Below are 23,610 nucleotides of genomic sequence, written 5' to 3'. Positions count from 1 at the left end.
TCACATATGAATGAGTCCCCTGTGGAATTTCCACAGGTCTCGCTAGTTATTATTATTATTATGTTTTGAATACATAAGTAGTTGATGATGCAAGTTTCTTGATGATTTTTCTCTGGCTTTTTGTTTCAGAATTTTTGAGACGTAAATTAACATTTTGCATTATTTGTGCTGTATATGTTTTTATCTTGGATATCATGCTCACAACATTTTGATCAATATAACTTTTAACCTCCATCTGCATCATGCTAAACATAGGAACATACATGTTGAATTTGGGAAGCTGTCGAGAATTTTTTTTTTTTTTTTTTTTACACAGTGGTCACCACTTATCAAGGCCCGGAAGCCACTCAGGGATAAGGGTTATTGCAAGTACATTACATTAGTGTGGAGATTTGATGAAGTGTTTACTTAAGGGGGAGGTTCATTAGGAATTTGTTAACGTTGGACTTGAAGACATCCAAGTTGTAGTCAGGTGGGAAGCAGGCAGACAGAACAGAGTTCCACAGGCGTGCAGTTCTAAGAAAGAAGCTTTGTTCATGGAATCCACGTTTTGATTTAGGCACAGATAAAGAGTGGAGGAAATTTTTCACAGTGGATTCAGCTAGAGGGGTGTTTTTCGTGAAAGATTGGCGAGGGGGGACCAGAGATTGGAGTTCAGACGAGCACCTGCTATGGAAATAATGATAAAACAAGGATATGTTCGCAACGTCTCTTCTGTGGGAGAGAGATTGCAGGGTAGAGAAAAGGGCATCCCCCACTAAGCCACGAAGTCTATTTTGTACTCTGTCAAGGCAGGATAGGCTGTTTTTAGCAGCTCCTGCCCAGATATGGCAGCAGTATTCCATCCTTGGAATTTTGAATGAAACCCTTTATTTAATTCATGGAGGTGTAGCTTGCTCTCATTCTGTCATCCACGATCAGATAAAAGTGTTAAATTATTCAGTATGAGCGATGTAAGAATACACTTATAAATATTGTCCTTTTTTTTTTAGATTAATGTGGATAGTGAATAAAAATTGTTTTATAAGATAGCTTAGTATTAGTGGTTATTCAATGAGTTATTATTATATATTGTGAGAAGGTATCACCTGGTACAATTTCGCCATCTGAGCTAGATTCCAAGTGAAAAATTTTAAATTTTGCTTGATGCTATATTATTTGAACCAGGTTTTCACTAAGAAGTCAAACTTTTAGGAGGATTCATCAAGAGGGTGGGAACCATATTCACCTTAGTTAAGAAAGATATACATTATATATATATATAAGTCCTAGTACTGAGAAATATTATGAGAATGGGGGATAAATTGAAATGGATTGGATAATCCTCCTCCTTATTTAAGAAAGATATCCATTACTGGTCTACTAGAGTCAATAGCAGGATTCTCAGCTCCTATTAATTTCAGATTCTTATTATCCAACACTTGTGCCCTATGATTTGATATGGTTTGAAGTCATGTTTTCTCAATACAACTGACCATCACTCTCTCTCTAGTAGTTATAAAGTAAAAATAGGTTAGATGTTTGCAACAATATTCTTGGAGTTTTCTGCTAACCAAGCATAATGATGCCATTCACCTTTGAATATTTCCACACCACCCGTTATTTAATTCCTCCACTCTGCTCTCCCGAGTGTACTCACCTCCCATGTTTTGTGATCAAGAACAACAACCTACCATATCCTGGCATGCAGACAAGCATTTTTAAAAAAAATTTTATGCCCCAACAATGACTATTTCTAACGTGAATTGGAATGTTATCTCCTGACACATTACTCATCCAAAAATCGGCCGTTGATTTCTCATTTCACTGATGTGAAATTTTCACTTTGTTCGAAACACCCAGCATTCATACCATCCAAGTCTGGCTCAAGGTCATTGAATCTTTTACAACAGAAGATAAGTGCATGCGATGTTACTTACTTTCGCCTTTGTACACTGTATAAGGATGCAGGATAGAATCAATGAGTTCAGACAGTCCATCTAAATCTAATGGTAACGTCTTCACTGATTCAATTGAGGCCGATCTAAATAAACAAACAAAAGAAACAATTAGAAGACAAAAAATTATAATTAGATATCGTAACGATTAATTGTATTAGTGTACGATTAAGCACGAAACTGTCGCTTGATGGCGTCAGCAAATTGTCTTTGAGCTTGCATAACAAATTGAGAAAAAATTAAAGCTGAAATTTTATATAAAACAATAACGATTCAGGCATGTTGATCATCAGACTTTACAATCTACTGGATCATGTCAAAATTAAAAGAAAATCTTTGGTTCTTATTTATAAGACATTCACAGCAAGAACTTGTTTACTACCACAACAAAAAACAACACTTTCCTTTCTTACTCCATGTCCTTAGTGTTATGCAGAATTTTCATAGAGAGAGCTCCTTTGCAAGGGCTGCTCATATTACCATAGGATTGCTTCCTTGATGATTACAGCTTGGCAAAAACCACTCCATAAGTAATAATCAGATCATACCATTGCTTAATATTATTACTTCCATAGTGTTTCTTATCTTTTGGCTGGCAATCATTTTAATTATAGATAAAACTCCTTTGCAAGGGCTTCTCAGCTGTAGAACACATTACCGCAGGGTTGCTATCCTGCTAATTACAACTGAGTTGTCTTCATATCTAATGTCAAAAACCACTCTATAATAATTAGTTCCCACGATTGATTAATGTTATTACTCAAATAGTGTTCCTCATATTTCGGCTAGCAATCATTTTCACATCATTAATCCTTATTCCTGAGTGGCTCTTGGTCTTCATAAATTGTGGCTTAATAGTAAAAAAAGCATAAAAGGGGAGGGGCTAGCAATACAAAGTTAAGTGTCAGTGCATATGATTAGATATTTCCATGTACAAGATTCACTCCTAAACTAATCAACTGATCATTATGAACCTTTGAACACAGCTACTAGGCATAAAGGTAGAATGTGGCCTATATTTGATTTAATTTTATGCAAAGGCAGTCAAAAGGAGTTGGAAACCTAATGTGAAAATTAATTTTTGTGAAATTTTAACAAGAGATCATATAATAGATTCTTCAAAATTCACTTTTTTTTTTGAATTTGAAAGAATTTTGGAGGCAAAATAAAGGCACAATTTTCCATTTTAAAATTCAAATATTTCAGATTTGCATTGAATTTAATGCTATGTAATAAGGCAGCAATTAAGCAAGATTCCCTCAAGTTTAATTTTTTCTTAAGACCTTTAATACTTAAGCCTTATATTGAGCCTTAAATTAAGATATTTTCTAGAATCAAAATCATGTAAAATAATAAGGATTCTAGACACAAGGTTTATACAGGGTAGAACAATAAAATTGTCACCCTAGAAAAGATGACATGATTCCATTTCCGTCTTTTTGTTGCAGACTATCTACTAGTTGGCCAGCTGTGTACAAATCCCAAGAGAAATAGGAGTTTTCTATCATGTCTGAAAGTGAGACAATGTTCAATGAGCGAGATCAGAGATGCACCGCTGAACAACTCATGCTCTCTACTAATCCAAGTTATGACAACAGGACCATTACCAACACCCTAAAAATGCATCACTGGATTGCCATGAATAACAGAGACATGCCCCGAGTGATGAAACAAAGTTTCCGGCCATGGTTATGGACTTTGGTGTGGTTTCAAGTGAGGGCCACATCATGCCACCTCACATCTTCAAAGTCAGCTTGAAAGTCAACACCAAAGTGTACCTGAACATACTGAAGAGTGTGGTGATCCCTGGTGCAATCAGGTGGCCACTGGCAGACTCTGTGTGTGGTAGCAGGACTCAGCGCCAGCCCACAAATTCAAAGAGACCCAGGCTTGGCTTCAGAAGAAGTGCTACGACTTTGTACTCTTCTCTCACTGGCCGCTACCTCCTCCCCTGACCTGAACCTGCTGGATTACTTCGTTTGGTCATACATCGAGAACATCACCACCATGACCTCCCACCACACCAAAGCCAGCCATCTGCTGAGTATTTGCCAGACTCCCACCGGCGCTTGTGGTAAAAGCATGCTCCCAGTTCCAGACATGTATCAAGGCAGTGATTGAGGCTGAAGGTGGTTATATTGAATAGATGTCAACTCTACAACATAATCAAGTTATTGAATTCATTTTTTTCGATAAAAGTTTTAAAATAAAGCTATAGTGGTGTTTTCTTTAATGTGACAATTTTATTGTTGTACCCCGGGTTGCACAACTGTTCCGTTTTTACGCTTTTAAAGGCCAGGAAGAAGAAAAGATAAACAGTGAAAACAATTGTACATTTTGAAGAAAGACTTTCTCTATAGCTTTAAGTTAAGGTCTAATTTTTATGCCAAACTTTTAGGTTTCTCATTTAAAAGATGAATCACTGTAATCTTTTTGAAAACATCTGATTTATTTTGGCCTTTTGGCCAGGAACAAAGTGTAGTATCCGTTTTAATACTACACTTTTTCTGTCCTTGGTTAATGGTGGAGAAATCCTTCATGATTGAGACAATTTTTATTTTTGTTCTTATCGAGAGTGCCTCTTTTTGGGGAGCTGGATGTTCCCAACATTAAAAAAAATGACCTTGTATCTAACTCTGCCCTCATGGGGAGGCAATTAAATAGGAATATCTGGTTTATCTTTCAAAAGAACTTATACAAAGTTGAAAAACAGTATAATACTAGCGTGGAGTTTTAAGAACCAGTTAAAATCACTATAACAAACGAAACAACTTCACGATTCCAATGAACCAAAGAATGTTGAGGGTATTTGAGAAAAAGGGACAGTATATCACATCGTAAATATTAAGTGAAGCAGCTGTATGCATTTGCATAGGATCCAAATTTTTTATTTTTTTTGTTTAATTCTAACATATAGAATTTGTAGTCTGACTTATTTTTAAAAATATCTATTGTGTTCAGAGAATGGGATGTCAGGATTATTGGATATTCTAATAACAAGTATACCAACTCATAATTGAACACAATTTATTCACGGCAGAAACCTTAAATTATTTACAGAACGATATTCCGTATCCAGCAAAGTTGCAATATTGTCCTTGGTTCTCCTGTACAACTCTCTAGTCTTTTTTTTTTTAAGGATATATAAAGGGCGATAACTCTTACTTTCTTTATTTAGAGTTATTCTCCCTTTTATCACTATAACACGTCGCTTAATCATCTAAAAACTAAAATTTAAAAAGAAGTGTATCGATTAAATGTCAAATTTAGAATATTTGACATTCTATTTTTATTAAGATTAACAACGAGAATTTTAATTAATTTTCTGAGATTGTTGGTGTTATTAAGAAAGACCACGTTTTGCATTTGTAATTGTAATAATGATGGGGAGATTCACAGCAATAAGTGTCATGCTTGGCGTGTGCCCTCTGTAGAGAAGCGCTGGCACTCAAAACTGGAACTGGTCTGATACAAAACAATAGGTGAATAAGAAAATTATGCAGATTTAGGTGCTATCAGGGTTCAAGGTTGCAGGATAAAATGGCATTTTTTTTTTTCATCACAAGGACATTATCACGTGCGCATAAGGTTATTGTCAGTTGGGAAGAAGAAAAAAGAAAAAAAAATATGACAGCCGTGAAAAAGCGATTGATTGGTCGAGAAGAATAAGCCAACGTTTTGCCCCAGGAGAAATGTGAACAAAACTTGGATGTCGTTTGTTCTCAACTTGCAAGAATTTATGTGACTAAACTAGGGATTAATTCAGGAAAAAAATGTATCGCTCGGTTACGAAAAAAAACTGTAGATTACCTTTCAGTAATTCAAAGAAACTTGTATCATTAAGTAGAAAATAATACACAGATATAAAATATAGAATAGATTTATTTTGTTAGGTACAATAATAGAAGTCCGTGTTGAGCAGTAACAACTGGTAATGGAGTTGATCCATAAATCGCTAAATGTTTGCATTTCAACTTGCAGCTTCAATTGAATCGAACCAGTTTTTTTTCGCTTTCCTTAAATACAGATGAACTATGTTTGGGTCATGTCATGTGAGAAACTTAATAAGACTTTGGGAACAAAAACATAATTTATTAATAGTTTGCAAATAACAAATAATAAAGATGCTTGTTTGATTGTTTTGCTTTATGGCATATCCTTTTTATTTAATGTTAAATCTAGTACTTTTAGAAAAATTGTATGTTTCACATTTTTTGTCTTCAAATATTTATTCCTTGTGTTTGGTTTGGTTGTTTTATTAAGGAAAATTGTTTTTGTTTTTTACTTTGCAAAAAATGATTGAGTTTTGCAAAGGGAAAGGAAAAATAAAACAATAACATCAATATTTGGTACATTTTAGATCAGGAAGACAGTATCTTCAGACAACCCAACCTGGTAGCACCAGATAAAACCAGTTAAATGAGACATAAAACTCCTAACTAATATTCCTGGTGAACCAAGTGCAAAAGAGATCCAGACAATTGCACTTAACGAGGATACTGAAAAGAGCTCTCGGTTGGTTTCAATAAAAAAAAAAAACAGGGCAATGTTGGCAACTGGTTTGGCTGCGCCATACCTAGCGTTATAATCTTCAAAGGAAGAAAATTTTTTAAAAAATACATTGTTCCCATACAAATCTAAATGCACAAGTTATTCACGTAAAAAGATAAATGCTGAAGCTGATGTAGCCTGTAGTACATCAAGCAAATGAGTATGTGATCTTAATTTTTAACCACTTGGGTAATCTGGAAGAAAGAGAGAGCCTATTTCCTCCGTTTGACTATAGGTGGCGTTACTGTCTGTCCACCCAGTTACGGAAGCACAAAACGTATATAATGGCACCCTTGAAATAAAAATAAATGTTTTTGTTATATTTTAATTTTAAACATGATTTTTTTTGTTTTTTTGCAAACATATTTAAGTTTTATTTTTTTTTCAAACATATTTACGTTTTTTTTGTTTTTTTGTTTTTGCAAACATGTTTAAGTTTTATTTTTCCAAACATTTACGTTTTGTTGCTTGTTTATTTTCAAGCATTTACGTTTTTTTTTTGTTTTTACGTTTTTTTTTTTTTTGCAAGCATAAACTAAATGTTTTTGCTATATTTTTCTTTTAAACATATTCATGGGTACAACCGTTTTTTCCGCGAGTAGAGTATTTTTTACGCTCTTATAATAATAAAAAAAAATCAACGTTTTTTCTTTTATCTTTTTTTATGCCCCCCCCCTTTTTTTTATTTTACCTTTTCCGCGAGTATTTATATATATATTTGAAAAAGGATATTGTAAAACCTGAATTTTACTTGAAACTACTATTGAAAAATAGCGCGGTACAATAAGTGCATAAGCAAACTTTTCAAAAAGAAAAATATTTCCAAAATATTTAGTTTATGCTTGCAAAAAAAACAAACAAAAAAACGTAAAAACAAAGAAAAAAACGTAAATGTTTGAAAATAAACAAGCAACCAAACGTTTGGAAAAATAAAACTTAAATATGTTTGCAAAAACAAAACAAAAAAAAAACGTAAATATGTTTGAAAAAAAAAAAACTTCAATATGTTTGCAAAAAAACAAAAAAAAACATGTTTAAAATTAAAATATAACAAAAACATTTATTTTTATTTCAAGGGTGCTATTATATACATTTTGTGCTTCCGTAACTGGGTGGACAGACAGTAACGCCACCTATAGTCAAACGGAGGAAACAGGCTCTCTCTTTCTTCACGATTACCACCACTTGTTGGTATGTAAATTCCCATGGGATCTAATATTTGCAATGAAATTTGGAGGTTTATCTTTTTTATCTTTTTATGTAAAGGGGCATAACTCTAGCTTAGGAAATTTTTTCCTCAAAGGAAGATAACTCCAGCCCTACAATAAAAATAGCTTCTGAATATCTACCAAAATCTGGATTGGATTAATTGATTTGTTTGTTTGTTTTTGTTTTACGGCATATCAACCCTTTTCGGGTTATTTAATGTCGAATCCAAAGATTTTGAAGAAAAAATTTTTTTAATAGAATATATTTGTTATTTTCACGTCGGTTTCTATTTAACCCATAGTTGGGACCCTAACAAGTACTACCACTCCGGGTCAGAGTGGACCTGGGAGCAATGGTAATTAAAGGGTGGCTCCACACTCCCCAAAGTCCACAAGCTGGGGCCTCACCACTGGATATAGTTTAAGGTCATATCCAGGACCCCCATTGAAGGACTTTTACCCTCTGCAGGGGGGCAGTCGGCGTATTCTAATGCCGCACTGACAGGGCCATGGATTAATTGAAGTTTTGAAGTTAGTTAAAAAAAATGTGATTTGAATAAAATTAAACTTTGTTTAAACTTCCAAGTAGACATTTTCATTTAGGCCCTTGACTAGTTGAAAGAACCGGTTGAATTCAAAAGTAAAAGGCTAGTGCTTCTACACAATCTGAACTCAATTAAATCAACTTCCGCCGATCTAGATAAGAGTTAGGTTAGAGTTGGAGAAAAAAAAAACCCAGTTTGGTTCAAATTCTGTAGAAGCAGATTACTTACTTATCATTGGAATTCTTTGTGTTGAGATATTCCCAAAGTTCAGTGAAGACATCTTTTCGTTTCTCAGGAGCCACTCCAAGATTCTCCCATGGAATTGGTAGCATCAAGTCAGTGAAACTGATAGAAGTGGTTTCCAAGTTGCAAGACATAGTAATTCTGTCGATGGAGGCAAAACTTGATCTGTACGAAGATGAGAAACATTGAAAACACATCTCATATTTAATAAGCATTTCAGCATAGTAAATATAATAGACTGGTTTGCAAGATGGTTAGGATCGTAAGTCAACGCACAAAATAAAATTATCAGTAAAAATAAAACAGTTAAGTTTTGGTATTTTTTTTCATTTTTGAGATGAGGATTGATTGTTTGGATTACTATGAATTACTATTCTCATCCTGGTTATTATAGTCATGAAGTTTTGATGATTGAAATCTCTGCCTTTTAATCAGATGCATTTTGGGAATTTTTATACTGAACTCAGGAGCCTGTACAGAACTTCTAACAGAATTCTTTAGTTTGGAAGTAGATTGTTCTTCTTCCATCAATCATAATTGGGTAGAAGTGCCAGCATGTAAAACAGATGCTAAACCTAAAATAATAATCATTATTTCTAATCACTAAGAGTTCTCACACAGGTTGTCATCAGAGATTACTCACTGATAACAACCGATGACATTCCCTGGAATCTGGATGACAACAAGTCTCCTCAGATTTCCAATACTCTCCGTCTCTTTCGATAACCTTTGGAGATGACTTTTATCACAACTTGTCATTGACTTGCTCATTGGTTATCATTGGAATTTGGGTGACAATAAGCCTCTCCAAGATCCCAGTACTCTTTTCACACATTCAGTGAGGGGGGGCTGGTTAGTGCTTTTCCTACTTGGTTTGTTATCCTCTTTGATCCTTCATAACTATTTTGTGTGGTATCAGCAGAGACTGATTCCCTTTTTTTCTTTTTTTTTTTGCAAGTGTAACAGTACACACACGTAAACCCAACATGTAGCAGAGTACGCCACAAGGAACATAAGCAAGTAATAACTTTTTTTTTTTTACAAGGGTGTCACCACTTATCAAGGCCCAGAGGCCACTCGAGGATAAGGGTTAATAGGTATACATTAGTCATTGTGATTTTAGCATAGTAAACAGTGGGAATTTTGAAACTTGGATTACTTAGGGGGACGATTCAATTAGAACTTGTTCACATTGGACTTTTTCTTTTTTTTTTTTTCATAGGTATCAACTCATTATCAAGGCCAAGAGGCCACTCAAGGATAAGGGTTAAAGAGTGTACAGTAGAAATTGGACAATATAATAATCATTAGTAATGAAAATTTGGTAAATTTGATAACTTATATGAAACGGCTCATCAAGAACTTATTTACGTTAGACTTGAAGACAACCATATTGTAGTCAGCCGGAAAGCAGGAAAACGGAAGACAATTCCACAGGCGTGCAGTTCTAATAAAAAAGCTTTGTTCATGGAATCTACGTTTAGGTTTAGGCACAGATAAAGAGTGGGGGGAATTATTGATAGTGTTTACAGCTAGACGAGTGTTTCTTGTGAAAGTTTTGCGAGGGGGGACCATAGATTGAAGCTCAGTCGAACACTTTCCATGAAAATAACGATACATCAGAGACAAACTCGCAACATCTCTTCTGTGAGATAGAGGTTGCAAGGAAGAGAAAAGGACATCTCCTACGAGGCTACGAAGTCTATTTTGAACTCTATCAAGGCAGGACAAGTCCTTTCTAGCAGCTCCTGCCCAGATGTGGCAACAGTATTCCATCCTTGGACGTACCTGGCTCTTATATAGATAGAGAATTGCATCAGCAGTGAGATATCTACTGGATCGATAGAAAGATCCCACCATTTTTCCAGCGGCCTTGGCAACAGATTTGATGTACGTGTTCCATTTAAGATCAGGAGTAATGGTCAAGCCCAGAAGCTTGTCAAAACTTGAGGCCTCCTGAAGACGAGAGCCATTCATTTCAATTGATGCCAGATGTAGATCAGAATGTTGATGATGTAAAGAGAGAAGCTTGGTTTTAGATGCATTAAAAGTAACCAGCCACCCCTTTCCCCATTGTACTACATGCTCAAGATCAGAGGAGAGAGAATTGGAGAGAACTTGGTCGTTTACTGTCTTACTGACTCCTTTTTTTTTGTAGCAACAACATTTATTTCCTCATTCTCCTGCCATGCATGTTTTCTCATTCCGTGAGGTCACCCACGTCTCTAACGTGATTGTCTTCTTTCTCTCTACCCCTGTCCTCTTGAACATGGTGATCATCTTCTCCTTTTTATAATCTTTATTTTTCCTTACCGCGACATCATTTCACAAACAACTCAGCATTTTGCATATAGCCTCCATACACCCGTCCATGCTCTATTACGCAAGGAGGGGCATACAGTTTTTAAGATTTCTTGCAGTTTCCTCCATTCTATCCTTTTGTTTTACTTCTATTGTAGTTCCCACATAACTGGTCAGCGTATGTATAAAGATTTATTATTATTATTAATATTATTATAATTATTATGATTAATATTATTATTATTATCATTATTATGATTAATATTATTATTATTATTAATATTATCATCATTAATATTATTATTATTATCATTATTATGATTAATATTATTATTATTATTAATATTATCATCATTAATATTATTATTAATATTATTATTATTATTATTATCATTAATATTATTATTATCATTATTATTATTATTATTATTAATATTGGCTTAATCAATATATTAATACAATAGCGTGTGTGTTCTTTTGTGTGTCACGCTTACATCCAAGTCGTTTAATTGTTATGTTCTTCTATTTCTTGTCATGAATAATTTTATCTAGAATTCTTCAAAAGTTTTGTTTCCGGTTTCGACTATAGCTGATGGCACTTAAATCATCTATTTTTTGTTTTTAATAATTTTATCAAGAATTCTTCATAAGCTTTGGTTTTGATTATGGCTGAACGAACTCAAGGAAATTATATATATATATATATATATATATATATATATATATATATATATATATATATATATATATATATATACTAGCAGAAGTACCCGTTGTTGACTGGGTTCAAAAACAGCCTACAGAAAATGGACTGTGATTGATGAAAGTATGATAGGTTATGAAAAGGAGGGGGTTGTAAAGAGATAGGTTTTGATACTCAAAAATTTTACCTTAAGCAAAATATGATGAAAGTAAAGATAATTTTCGTGAAAATATATTTTTTTATATCAACTTTGCTTCTATTCGTAGCCAACAGTGATCAACAAAATGATGTGTCCTTACAAAGAGAAAATGTTATATATATAATAATATAAATATACAAGAAATAAATGTTACCATAGTCAATAAAAGTTACTTTTATGGTAGAAAAGTTCATTGGTTTGTATTTTTAAGTAGTTTGTAAAAAATTTTTTTTTTTTTTTAAATTCACGAACCGGTTTAAAAAAAAAAAAATCAAAATGGCAATGACTTTGAAATGGAGAGCCCCGTTTTCAATTTGAAGGAGGGGCACCTGAGCATTCTGTGTTAACAATTTAATAGAGTTCTGTCAACGTAAGGAATATTTACAAACATATTTTAATGTTTTCCGTTATTTTGTGCTTGAGGAATATTCGATTATGGCATGTGTAGTTTATATAAAAATTCATTTAAGTAGTTATCACCTCAAATTTAGTTTTAATTTCGGTTCGCTGAAATTATTTCAAGTAAAGAGCATTAAAAACTATTTAAAAACAAAAAAAACATGAACTGACTATGGTAACATTTATTTCTTATATATTTATTTTTTCGGGTAGTCATTTGTTAACTTTTCTGCTAAACACTCTTACTAAATAATATCGATGAAATGTCGAAAAAGAAAGAAACAAAAACAGTTTTGAAAAATAATGAAATTTTACTTATTTTAGTAAAATAATCCGAAACAGAAAAATGGGATATTAAAAAAGTAAACATATAATTACTTTAATTTTTTAAAGCAAAGAATCGATATAAATATGAATAAGAAGAAAATGGCGCCCTTTTCAAGCAGAACAGCTTCGTTTCAGTTTTACAGTATTGAACGGTGTAGTATTGCGCCGTTGGATTCAGGGTTGTACTATTGTAATGTAAAGAACACACAGAAAGGGTTGTAATCAACTGATTTCCTTTTAGTATACTGACAAAAAATGCTTAAACAGATATATAAATAAAAATAAAAAGGTTATGCAAATGTTTTTAAAAAGACACATAATCACGTGAGCAGGATTTTTTCCTTCTTTTTAACACGATAACAAGTAACGTTCTTATTTTTAATTATTTATCTATTTATCTATTTTCGAAAGAGTGCCACGTGCAAGTGGATAAGGAAAAAATAGAGTTATGCAAAATTTGTGCCGAGAATTGTCTAAAGTTCCGACTTTTTTTTTTGGCTTTCACTTTAATAAGAACGTGAATTTATGAGGTGAATTTATTCGACACAATATGATTCAACTCAAAAACATAAATAAAAGCTAACATGAATTAAGATTAAAGTTAAGGTGTTATAGTGGACCTTCACCCCTTTTAAAAAAACCTTATTAAACTTTGTGACATATTTACATTCTATGGCGGTCAGGCGCGAACGAACACCCAATAATTTTATTATAGCATATTTCTTCAAACTGAAACATAATTATCAAAGTATATTACACAAATAGATATGAAAAGTCTTTATTAAAGTTTGTGCCATATTTCTATGGAGTACAGGCGCGAACGCAGACCCCACAATTTTATCATACCATCCCTATTTAAGTTGAAACATACTTATCAAAGTATTCTTATGTACATCTATATCAAAAATCCTTGTAAACGTTTTTTTTTTTTCATTTTTTATTTCCATACTTTGGGGGCCAGGCGTGAACGCAGACTCCACAATTTTTATGAACCACCGTTCTGCCAGATCAAACATACCCATTCCTGATCCTCGATACATCTTCTATCATTATATGTAATCAGTTTTTTTAAATAATCAACCATATAGGAGCCTATTCGTGACCAGACACACACACACGTTCAGCTTTATATTATAGATATATATTCATAAGTTTTTATTTCGGTTTCGATTTAAGCTACGAGGGGCGTGCAATAAGTAATGTTCCTGATCCACTTCCATAGCAGTAGAGCAATGAAACTTGGCACAGTTATTAGTCTTTCTCTACATAGGAACCACCCAGAGTTATGCATTTCTCCCATCGTTTGATGCAGCTCTGGAGACCGTTTTTGTAGAACACCCCAGGTTAGTCCTCCAACCACAATGTGACTTCAGAAATCAAGACTGCATCATCTGGGAAACGCTTTCCTTTCAAAAACAACTTATTCTATTGAAGAAACATCCTTGAAAACAACAGAAGACACTGTACTTGTATATTAAAATAAGATATTAGCAAAAAAACTTGATTGTGATTGTTATCGTTTTCAAAGGAAAAGAAAAAGAAACGATAACAACAACAATCACTCCTGATGATAATCGGATGTATCGATAGAACACGCTTGAGAAGAATATGGCTGAACAACTGTTGCGCGCCATTTTATGCAACATGCAAGTTGAAATACAAAGACTGCTTGGCAAATGGAAAAGATATCCAAAAAAATTGGAAAAAAGAATAACTCTGTTCAATCAGACGTGTTTGAAAATATATATATATATATATATATATATATATAGATAGATAGATAGATTGTACTATTCATCTTTGTAAATTTTTTCTTTTCTTTTCAGAGTGCCAATATGAATATTAAGATGAAATTTGATCTCGATTGATTCTATTATGCAAATGGTACTCGCCTCCTACTGTGGCGATGAAGCATTTAAAACATGAAATGAAGTTAAAAATCTTTGCTCAATGTTTTGTGTATTCATTTGATGGGATTCAGTTGTCTTCCATTCTGGCAATGTGCCCAGTCCATTGAGGTTGCATAGTAGCAAGGGAAGCTTCCACACTGTCTAAGTTTGCTCTTCTGAGAACTTCCATATTTGATATGTAGTCACTCCATTTGATCTTCATGATCCTTCTCAGGTGTCTCTGCTGGACAACTTCCAGTCTCCTTAGCTGTTCCCTATACCGAATGTAGGTGTCCGTTGAGTACAGCAAGACTAGCAGGATGACACCTTTGTAGACTCTGCACTTTGTGTCTTGCTGGATACCAGTCCTTTTCCAGAGACGCTTTTCTAGCTTACCAAAGGAGGCACATACGCTTTGGATTTGGCAGCTTATTTCTTTATCAGCACGGTTGTCAGTGCTTAGAGTGCTTCCAAAATATTTGAAGTTTTCAACAACTTTTAGCACCTCGCCATTGATGCTGAATATCAAAGGAAAGCACTTTGCGAATGTGTTGTAACATTGTGCAAACTTTGATCCTTTTATTTAATACATGCATTTTTGAAAACCTCTTGAATAGTACTTTAAGATTAGACCCATACTACAGTTTGTAGCCTGTTGAAAATGGACCAAAGTTATAGCCTGTTAACTTTGAATGAGTGATTTATGCCTAATTGATGGTTGATTATGGTAAAATTTGTGCTCATTTTTGCATTAAATACTAATCCCTAATTGTGCATAAGATGGATACCATAATACTTAGTTCACTGCACCTTATTAAAACAAAAGTCCACACAAAATTTCAGCCAGATCGGCCCAGTAGTTTCTGAGAAAAAGTGGAATTGACAGACAAGTAGAGAGCCTAAGAGAAATATAATAGAGATTGTAAAAATATATTAAAACAAAATGGAAAACTATTTCTTCCATTTTGCACCATCCTGTTTGTTTTTTTTACCGTCATTCATATAACTTTGTTTCAAAATTTCAGACAAATTAATGCAATGCTTTAGTGTTCATTTTAAATATATCAAAGACTAAAATTTAGTTGCTTTTTTTAATAATCTTTGCGAATGATAATAGTTCTTTTCAAATTTGCGAAAAAATCAATTTTGGATATCATCAAGTTATTATCTTTTTTGTTTCTCAATAAATTATATTGTTTGCCAAAACTGTGATTTTTCTTCAGTAATGGACGAATGCAGTTGTTTTTATTCATCCTTTTTTGCACTATTCGTCTTGACTCAAGTAAATAATACGTCACACCTCAATGTAGTATGTACGCACAGCTTGCCTTTCTCAAATGAACTACCTCAAACGACTTGCTTTTATGAAGCCAAAAATCATCTAATTTGCATACAAATGGTGAGAATTCACATTAATTCCCATGACCATTGAAAATAAATTCAACTGCATATCGCCATAGTGATTTATCTATTTTTAAACAACTAATCCTTACAAAACGTGCAGACATGTGGGAGTCACCGAGGTAAGTCATCTTCCCACTCACCACAATTTTCCCTACAAAACAAAACTCCCTTATCAAGAACAGATATACACTAGATTAATATTCTTTTTAATACTTAAAACTTTTTAAGAATTAAAATATTCACAATAAAACCTCATCTGGCTACAACCACTGTCAATAGTTTATGTTTCTCTTTCTCTACCTAAAACTAAACAAAACTTCCATGACTAAAGTTTTCCTGTAGAACACAATACTGTGGGGTTACTTCTCAGCTGACTACAACATGGTCGTTTTTTCAAGTCCAATATAAACAAATTCTTGTCAAGCCTCATTCTTAAATAATCAAATTCTGCCCAATCACCACCACCATTACTAATTATCATGGTGTTGTCTCACCATCCATGTGACATTCATTTAATCCTTATCCCCGAGTGGCCTTTGGGCCTTGATAAGAGATGAAAGCTTTATAAAAAAGCAACAAAAAAAAAACAAACAATACTTACTTTGTAAGATAATCGCCAGGGAATGGTTGAAGAGAATAGAACTGCAACTGGATCGTTTTGGATTCTGAAAAACACACGTAAAACAATTTACACATAAAAAAAAGTGATGTATATACTAATACGGGTTTGCATGTAAACAATATTTAACAAGTGAAGCATGCATGGTCCCCCATGAGTGCACAGTGAATGAGGCATAAAAAAATTACTAAGTTCAGCATTTGCCCCCATCTCCCCATTTAGCCCCAAAAGTACGCAGGGGACGTCAAATCCTGATAAAAATGAACAAACGGTGCAGTTTTAGGCCTTAACATATGTAAATTTGAGTTCTGCACCATGCAAAAAAAGAAATGACTAAGTCCATCATTTGCCCCCCACCCCATTTAGTCCCCAAGGCCTTAACATATTTACATTTGAGTTCATCACCATGCAAAACTGCTAAATAGACATACACAGAAAATTTTGGACAAATAAGGTAAAATAGTTCCAAAAGTGAGTGTTTTTATTAGCTCTAAAAGAGCCCCTGGGGCACACCAAAGAATTATCACGAAGTATAGACAAACAAAATTATATAGAAATCAGTTAGTTACAACTTTTCAAAAAGTTTTATAAAAATCCAAGGCATCAATTTTAGCTATTTTAACTGGAAAGGCACTCTTAGGGGGAGCAACCACAGTTTTCCCGGAAAATCCGTTCTGTTACTTTTTTTACCCATGTTTAATGTTTGTGCAAAATTTTTTAAATTCCAAGGTGTAGTTATTGAGAAAAGTGCAGACAAACGTTGTTGTCGGAGGGCCAATAAATGATTCTATATAAGCCCCTGACAGCCGGGTCCTTTAAGCAAAATAGACAAATAGGCGATTAATTAAAGCTAATAATGTGAGTTCCTATCCACTATTAAGATGGCTTATTACATGTCTACGTGAATAGACATTTGCGGTTCATTTCTCTTCACATATGTATAGATTGGAACATCACCAAAGTTAAGCAACGTTGAGCCTGGTCAGTACTAAAATGGGTGACCATTTAAGTATTCCAGGTGCTGTATGTCTGGATTGAGATGTCTGGAATTTAAATTATGTCACTGACAAAACAGTTTTCTCCATAATGAGGTTTCTGCTTTCGCTAGGATGAAGCATATATGTAGATGGATAATTAAATAATATTTAATAAATACTTTTTTTTTTATGTATCTACATAAAATTTTATGTAAATATTTTTAGTATTTATTTCGACTGTGCTCAATATGTAAGTAGAGCTAGTAGTAAGTTTTTAAAATATATATGGCAATTAAGCTACACAGAATTTTCTGCATTTCATCCTCATGAGGATTTGTCAGACTAAAGTATTAGCCTGCCATATCCTCACAGGGATGAACTGCAGAAAATTCTGTGTAGCTTACTTGCCATAAATATTTTAAAAACTTACTATATATAAACATGTATATTACTATTATTTCATGTATATATACATATAATATTATGAGGTAATATATACACATATAATATTATGAGGTAATATATACACATATAATATTATGAGGTAATATATATATATACTACAATACAAAAATGTGAACATGAAATGTAATATGGTTAAGCTTAAACATGGAAAAGTAAAGGACTAATTGTTAAAACTGGAATAAAAAGAACAAGGTATTCTAGTAAAAAAAATAATAAATTTATAACTTAAAATATTGCAGCATTAAGAATTGATTATATAAAGTTATAAATTGAATTAAAAAAAAATTCTTAATACTGCATTATTTTAAAGTTATAAATTTATTATATTTTTTACTAGAATATCTTGTCCTTTTCTTTTTCAGTTTTCAAACTAATCCTTTACTTTTCCATGTTTAAGCTTAACCATATTACTTTTCATGCTCGCATTTTTCTATTGAAATCCATGATTTTTCCAGGCTTCCAATAAATTCACTTGTTCTTTGTTTAATTTCAGTTTTAATTATTTTGCCCCCATAAACATATATGTAATAACAATGTATGACACTCATCTGCTTTCAATAAAATCCCCCAATTATCTCCCTTTCATTCTGTTTCACTTGTTACTTCTCTTTTCATGACAGCAGTGAATTAGTAGCAACAGTAGTCGCTAAAGCGACATGGTTGCTATGGAAACCAGTCATAAAAAGCGTCGCTCACCTCCTTACATACTTTTATGATTTTGAATACTAGAAAATTCATTATAACTTTTGTTTTACTGAATGAACATTGAAATTTTTTTTTTTACAATATAACTGAGAAGATCTATAAACTGGAAATCATAAGGCTAGTCTTTGAGAATAAAATGTGTAGCTTACTTGCCATATATATATATTATTCACTATTTAACATAACTATTTGAATTAATAATTTAACTTATCATGTTTAATTATGCAATTTTCAAAAAGAAATTGAAATATTATAAACCTTCTAAAAATTTTTTTGTGAATCCGAGAACAGATGTCTCAATTAATAAATCCATAAAAATAATTGCAGATGTAAAGTACGAATTCTGTCTTGTGAATTTGTAATAATTTATGTCATTTGTGAAAAAAAAAAAAAAATTACCTGTTTTTTTCATATTTGGTATGTGAATTTCTGAAAAATAAAACAAATTTTTTAAATTTAATAAAGTAAAACATTGAAACTTAATATATCAGCATAAACAACATAATTAAAATTTCATTATGACATTATTTATCATCATTTTTTAAAAAGATTTTTTCCCCCCCAAACAAGTCATATTGTCACTTGGCCACAAGGGGGGGTTACTATTTTGGATCATGTATAACAGGGAACTGTGGAGAGTTGAGCAACAAGATGTCTTTTCATAGTACATTTAAAGTTTTGCAGGTTAATACAGTCAGAGAAACAGGAAATAGGGAGGGAATTCCAAAGTCTATCAATCTGAGGAAAGAACCAATTAAGTAGAAGGCTTTCCTGCATCTCGAGACCTCAACAATGGTGTGATTTTATTGCTTGTTGGGTTAGTCAGAGGTATATACATCGATGAGGCACAAATGACATGAGTTCATCAGAGCACCTATCATTAAAGTACTTGTAAAACATGCTGCAACATTGTGATGATGGGACAGAGGTTGGAGCTTGGTCAATAATGTGGGACCTATTAGATTTAAGACTCTTTTTTGGACCCTGCTAAGAGTGAGAAACTAGTGGTAGATGCACCAGCCCAAATGTGGCAGCAATACTTCATGCATGGGCGAATTGTTGCCGTGTAAAGATATAGGATACTCTCTGGTGTGAGTAATTGTTAGCAAGGTATAGGGAGCCCAACTTTTTGCAGCAGCCTTTGCAATGTCCTCAACGTATTTGTTCCAATTCATGTTGCCTGTAAATCAAGTAGAGCGTCATTTGTCATGGCAAACATTGGTTGAGAAAGTTTTTTTTTATGTAGTTGTTAAAGGAAAGAAGCTTAGTCTTAGTAGCATTAATTGATGAATCGTCCCCCTAATTGATCCAATTTACAACATTTCCACTACTTATGATTACTACACTATAATCCTATTGACTAATGTATACCCATTAATCCTTATCCTCGACTGGCCTCCGGCCCTTGATAAGTGGTGACTCCTTTGAAAAAAAAAAAAAAAAAAAAAAAAAAAATTGTTACCATACATTTACAAACCCATTCCACTATGGATTGAAAGTCGTTTTCTAAGGTTTCTGCCATTACCTTGGATATATGTACATTCGTCTTTCACTCATGTCTATTATAGAGCCATCAGCAAATATACACATGTTAGATACAATTTTATCATGGAGGTCGTTTATGAATATGAGGAATATCAAATGCTTCTTATTTTAGCACTATTGTCGTCAAAATAGTTTTTGATTACATTGTTGTAGTTTCCATTGAAATTGGATGCCCATGGCTACAATTAATCAATTGACAAACTAAATAAAAAAATTAAAAAAACTTATCCGGAAGAAATAAGAACGAGCATAAAAACATGGTAAAAAGTTTCAGTTGGGAAATTAGTAAAAACTTACCTGAAATTTTTTCTAGATTGCCGTCTGTTTCAATATTTAAAGTGATTGCCCTCAACTCATCCATTGGACATTCAGGCGTCTGAAAAAAAAACGAAGGAATATTCTTATAGCGATGCAAATGCCATTTTAAATGTGATCATGGCAGACCAAGTAAAAATTCTATTTAAAACTTAAGTGTGACAGATCAATGCAAATGTCACTTTAAAACTTAAGCAAGACAGAGAGCATGTTATAGAGATGCATTGATTTAATTTATTCAGTTTATCAATGAAGATGGACAAACATATTGACTTCTTATAAAGATGCATGAACGCAACTTTATATGAAGTCAATTGATAGAGTAGAAATAAAAACAGTCTCCAGTGATGAATGGCATCTCCTTCATTGAAGTGAAGCCCCAACCCAATGACTTAAGTCAATATTCATTTAAAAAATGAAAATATTGAAAAAATTATATTGTACATACTTAATAGAAATTAAGTTTTCATACAAAAAAAAACACTTAATTTGATCAAGTAGTTTTTTTTTCACACAGGAAAATCAAATTTTAATGAGATCAATCATGTCGCAGTTATCCTGCTTATTTCGCGAACGAAGAAGAGGTACCTTTAAATGAAAAAGTGATTAACAAAGGACAGAATGAAAAAGTGATTAACAAAGAACAGAATGAAAAAGTGATTAACAAAGAACAGAATGAAAAAGTGATTAACAAAGAACAGAATGAAAAAGTGATTAACAAAGAACAGAATGAAAAAGTGATTAACAAAGAACAGAATGAAAAAGTGATTAACAAAGGACAGAATGAAAAAGGGATTAAAAAAGGACATAATGAAAAAGTGATTAACAAATGGCAGAATGAAAAAGTGATTAACAAAGGACAGAATGAAAAAGGGATTAAAAAAGGACATAATGAAAAAGTGATTAACAAATGGCAGAATGAAAAAGTGATTAACAAAGGACAGAATGAAAAAGGGATTAACAAAGGACAGAATGAAAAAGGGATTAAAAAAGGACAGAATGAAAAAGTGATTAACAAAGGACAGAATGAAAAAGGGATTAAAAAAGGACAGAATGAAAAAGGGATTAAAAAAGGACAGAATGAAAAAGGGATTAAAAAAGGACAGAATGAAAAATTTCGTGAACGAGGAAGGGGTACCTTTAAATGAAAAAGGGATTAAAAAAGGACAGAGTAACTCTGTAAAATACATTAAAAAAAAACTAAAATATTTATGTAGGTATTTTTTTTTGCCCATGTATCAAAATAATCTCTCCAAATTTTGACAAACTGTAAGTTGTGATTGGAGTTATCTCCCCTGGCGCCCCCCTCCTAATCTGTGAAATAAACAAGATGGCCATGAAAATATCGATCTCATTAAAGTTTGATTTTCTTCTGTAATAAAAAACTACAAGATCAAATTAAGTGATGTTTTTTTATATAACTTTATTCTATAACGAGTACATACAATATATATTATTTCAATATTTTCATTTTTTAATGTTTTGATTAAACTAAACAAGTATCACAGAAACAAATGGCTGTGACAAGTTACGACTAAAAAATGTAAAATTTGATCTTTATAAATTTAAAAAAAAATACTTGATCAATTTTTGTGATTTTTGGAATATACCACTTTCATTCCATGACAAGTCGGTACACGATAAAAATTTTTCTTCATTTTTGTTTATCACCAAATATTTTTATTACACAATTCTTCATTTAGGATGCTGCCTATAAATTTGTCCTCTAATCACAGTAGTCTTCTATGTATTATAAAAAAGAAAAAGAAAAAAAAAGAAATAAAAAAGAAGCTTCTTCAGTATTGGTCAGCTCCTAACATCATCTCATTAGGAAACCAGACTATGGATGTGAATCAGAAGGCTAAAGAATGATTCCTTTCCGGAAGGTTTCATGAATCAGAAGCACTGTGGGTTCAGTAGATGAATTAATACATCCAATAGTCTGATTTTTTTTTTAACATAGGCATCATCACTTATCAAGGGCCAAGGGCCACTCGAGGATAAGGGTTAAAGAGTGTACAGTAGTCAATTAGACAATATAGTAATCGTCAGTAATGGAAATTCAGTAAATTTGTTAACTTAAGGAGAACGGCTTATCAAGAACTTGTTTACATTGGACTTGAAGACAACTATATTGTAGTCAGCTGGAAAGCAGGAAAACGGAAGACAGTTCCACAGGTGTGCAGTTCTAAGAATTGGTCATAACATGACCAAATCACCTTGCAGTGACTGCTCTTCACAAGAAAAAAATGTTAACGTTTATAATTGCTACATATGTTCATGAAAACTAAAGTTCCCAAATAATGATGTGAAACCATTAATTTGATACTCACAACACTTAGTTTGTATTCAGCCAGCAGAAAAGTCGAGTCTTCAGCAGCAATGAGATCAAGATAATGTAAGAAGGCACCTACAGAACAAAAACAAAAATAAAATTTCTCAATATCTAAAAAACAAAAGCAAAGGAAGAAAGGTTTTTTTTTTCTGTTTGGTTATTTTGTTTGATGGCATATCAACTCTTTTCTGGTTATTTAAAGCCAAATCAAATGTTGGTAAAAGATTTTATACTTCAAGTTCTTCGTACCTTCGAATATTTATTTATGGTGCTTGGTTTTGTTGTTTTGTAGAGAAAAATTCTTGTTTTCCTTTTGGCTTTGCATAACATGATTGAGTTTTGTTGAGTTAGAAAATAACAAAAAACCAATAACATCAATATTTGGTGCATTTTAGGCCAGAAAGCTGATATCTTCAGATAGCCTGATTTGGTAGCACCAGTCATCAGTAGGAGGTGTTATCTTGAATAGGCTTCACATTAACCGGACCATAACTCCTCCCTGTCCCTGAACCAGATTTTTATCTGTGAGGTTATTTCAAAGATAATGTCTACCAAAACAATCCTCAGATTACTTTTGAATTGAAGAGGGGCCTAACAGTCAAAATCAGGCCAATGCCAAGAGAGGAATTTATTAGTTATTGACAATTTTGCATGTCTTATCCAAGTGTGTTTACCATTGAATAGCATTAAAACAAAGACTGTTAAACATTCATGACAGAAACTTGGTGGACAAGTCAGGCAAAGACAAGTATTTTTGTGCCAAATATGGTTGAATTGCAGAAAGAACCATGAATATTATTAACAATTTCATGAGTAGCATTTTGGGTGAATCGCTCTATATAATAACCAAATATCATCATATAATTTATTATTATAATACATATATAAGATTTCATTTCATAGATGGCATTTTTATGGGTCGCCATATATAATCACTGAATAT

The 23,610-nt window shown here is 32.7% G+C and overlaps 1 protein-coding gene across 2 annotated transcripts in view; it reads right to left on the bottom strand.

Moving 5' to 3' along the window:
* LOC145269539 (AP-5 complex subunit beta-1-like) overlaps nt 1-23,610 on the bottom strand; it is a 104,048-nt gene that overhangs the window by 2,199 nt on the left and 78,239 nt on the right. Inside the window, exons 19-24 of one of the 2 annotated variants that reach the window (XM_080125300.1) lie at nt 22,666-22,742; nt 20,315-20,393; nt 18,872-18,901; nt 16,308-16,371; nt 8,470-8,649; nt 1,920-2,032 (exon numbers count right to left, since the gene is read on the bottom strand). In XM_080125300.1, coding sequence (XP_079981426.1) covers nt 1,920-2,032; nt 8,470-8,649; nt 16,308-16,371; nt 18,872-18,901; nt 20,315-20,393; nt 22,666-22,742 — 543 coding nt within the window. The remainder of the gene's footprint in view (nt 1-1,919; nt 2,033-8,469; nt 8,650-16,307; nt 16,372-18,871; nt 18,902-20,314; nt 20,394-22,665; nt 22,743-23,610) is intronic. The other variant, XM_080125304.1, reaches the window with a different exon arrangement.

This window comes from Euprymna scolopes, chromosome 4, assembly GCF_053919585.1.
Source record: "Euprymna scolopes isolate OS-2025 chromosome 4, ASM5391958v1, whole genome shotgun sequence".
NCBI lineage: Eukaryota > Metazoa > Mollusca > Cephalopoda > Sepiida > Sepiolidae > Euprymna > Euprymna scolopes.
This window is presented reverse-complemented; position numbering and strand designations above follow the sequence as displayed.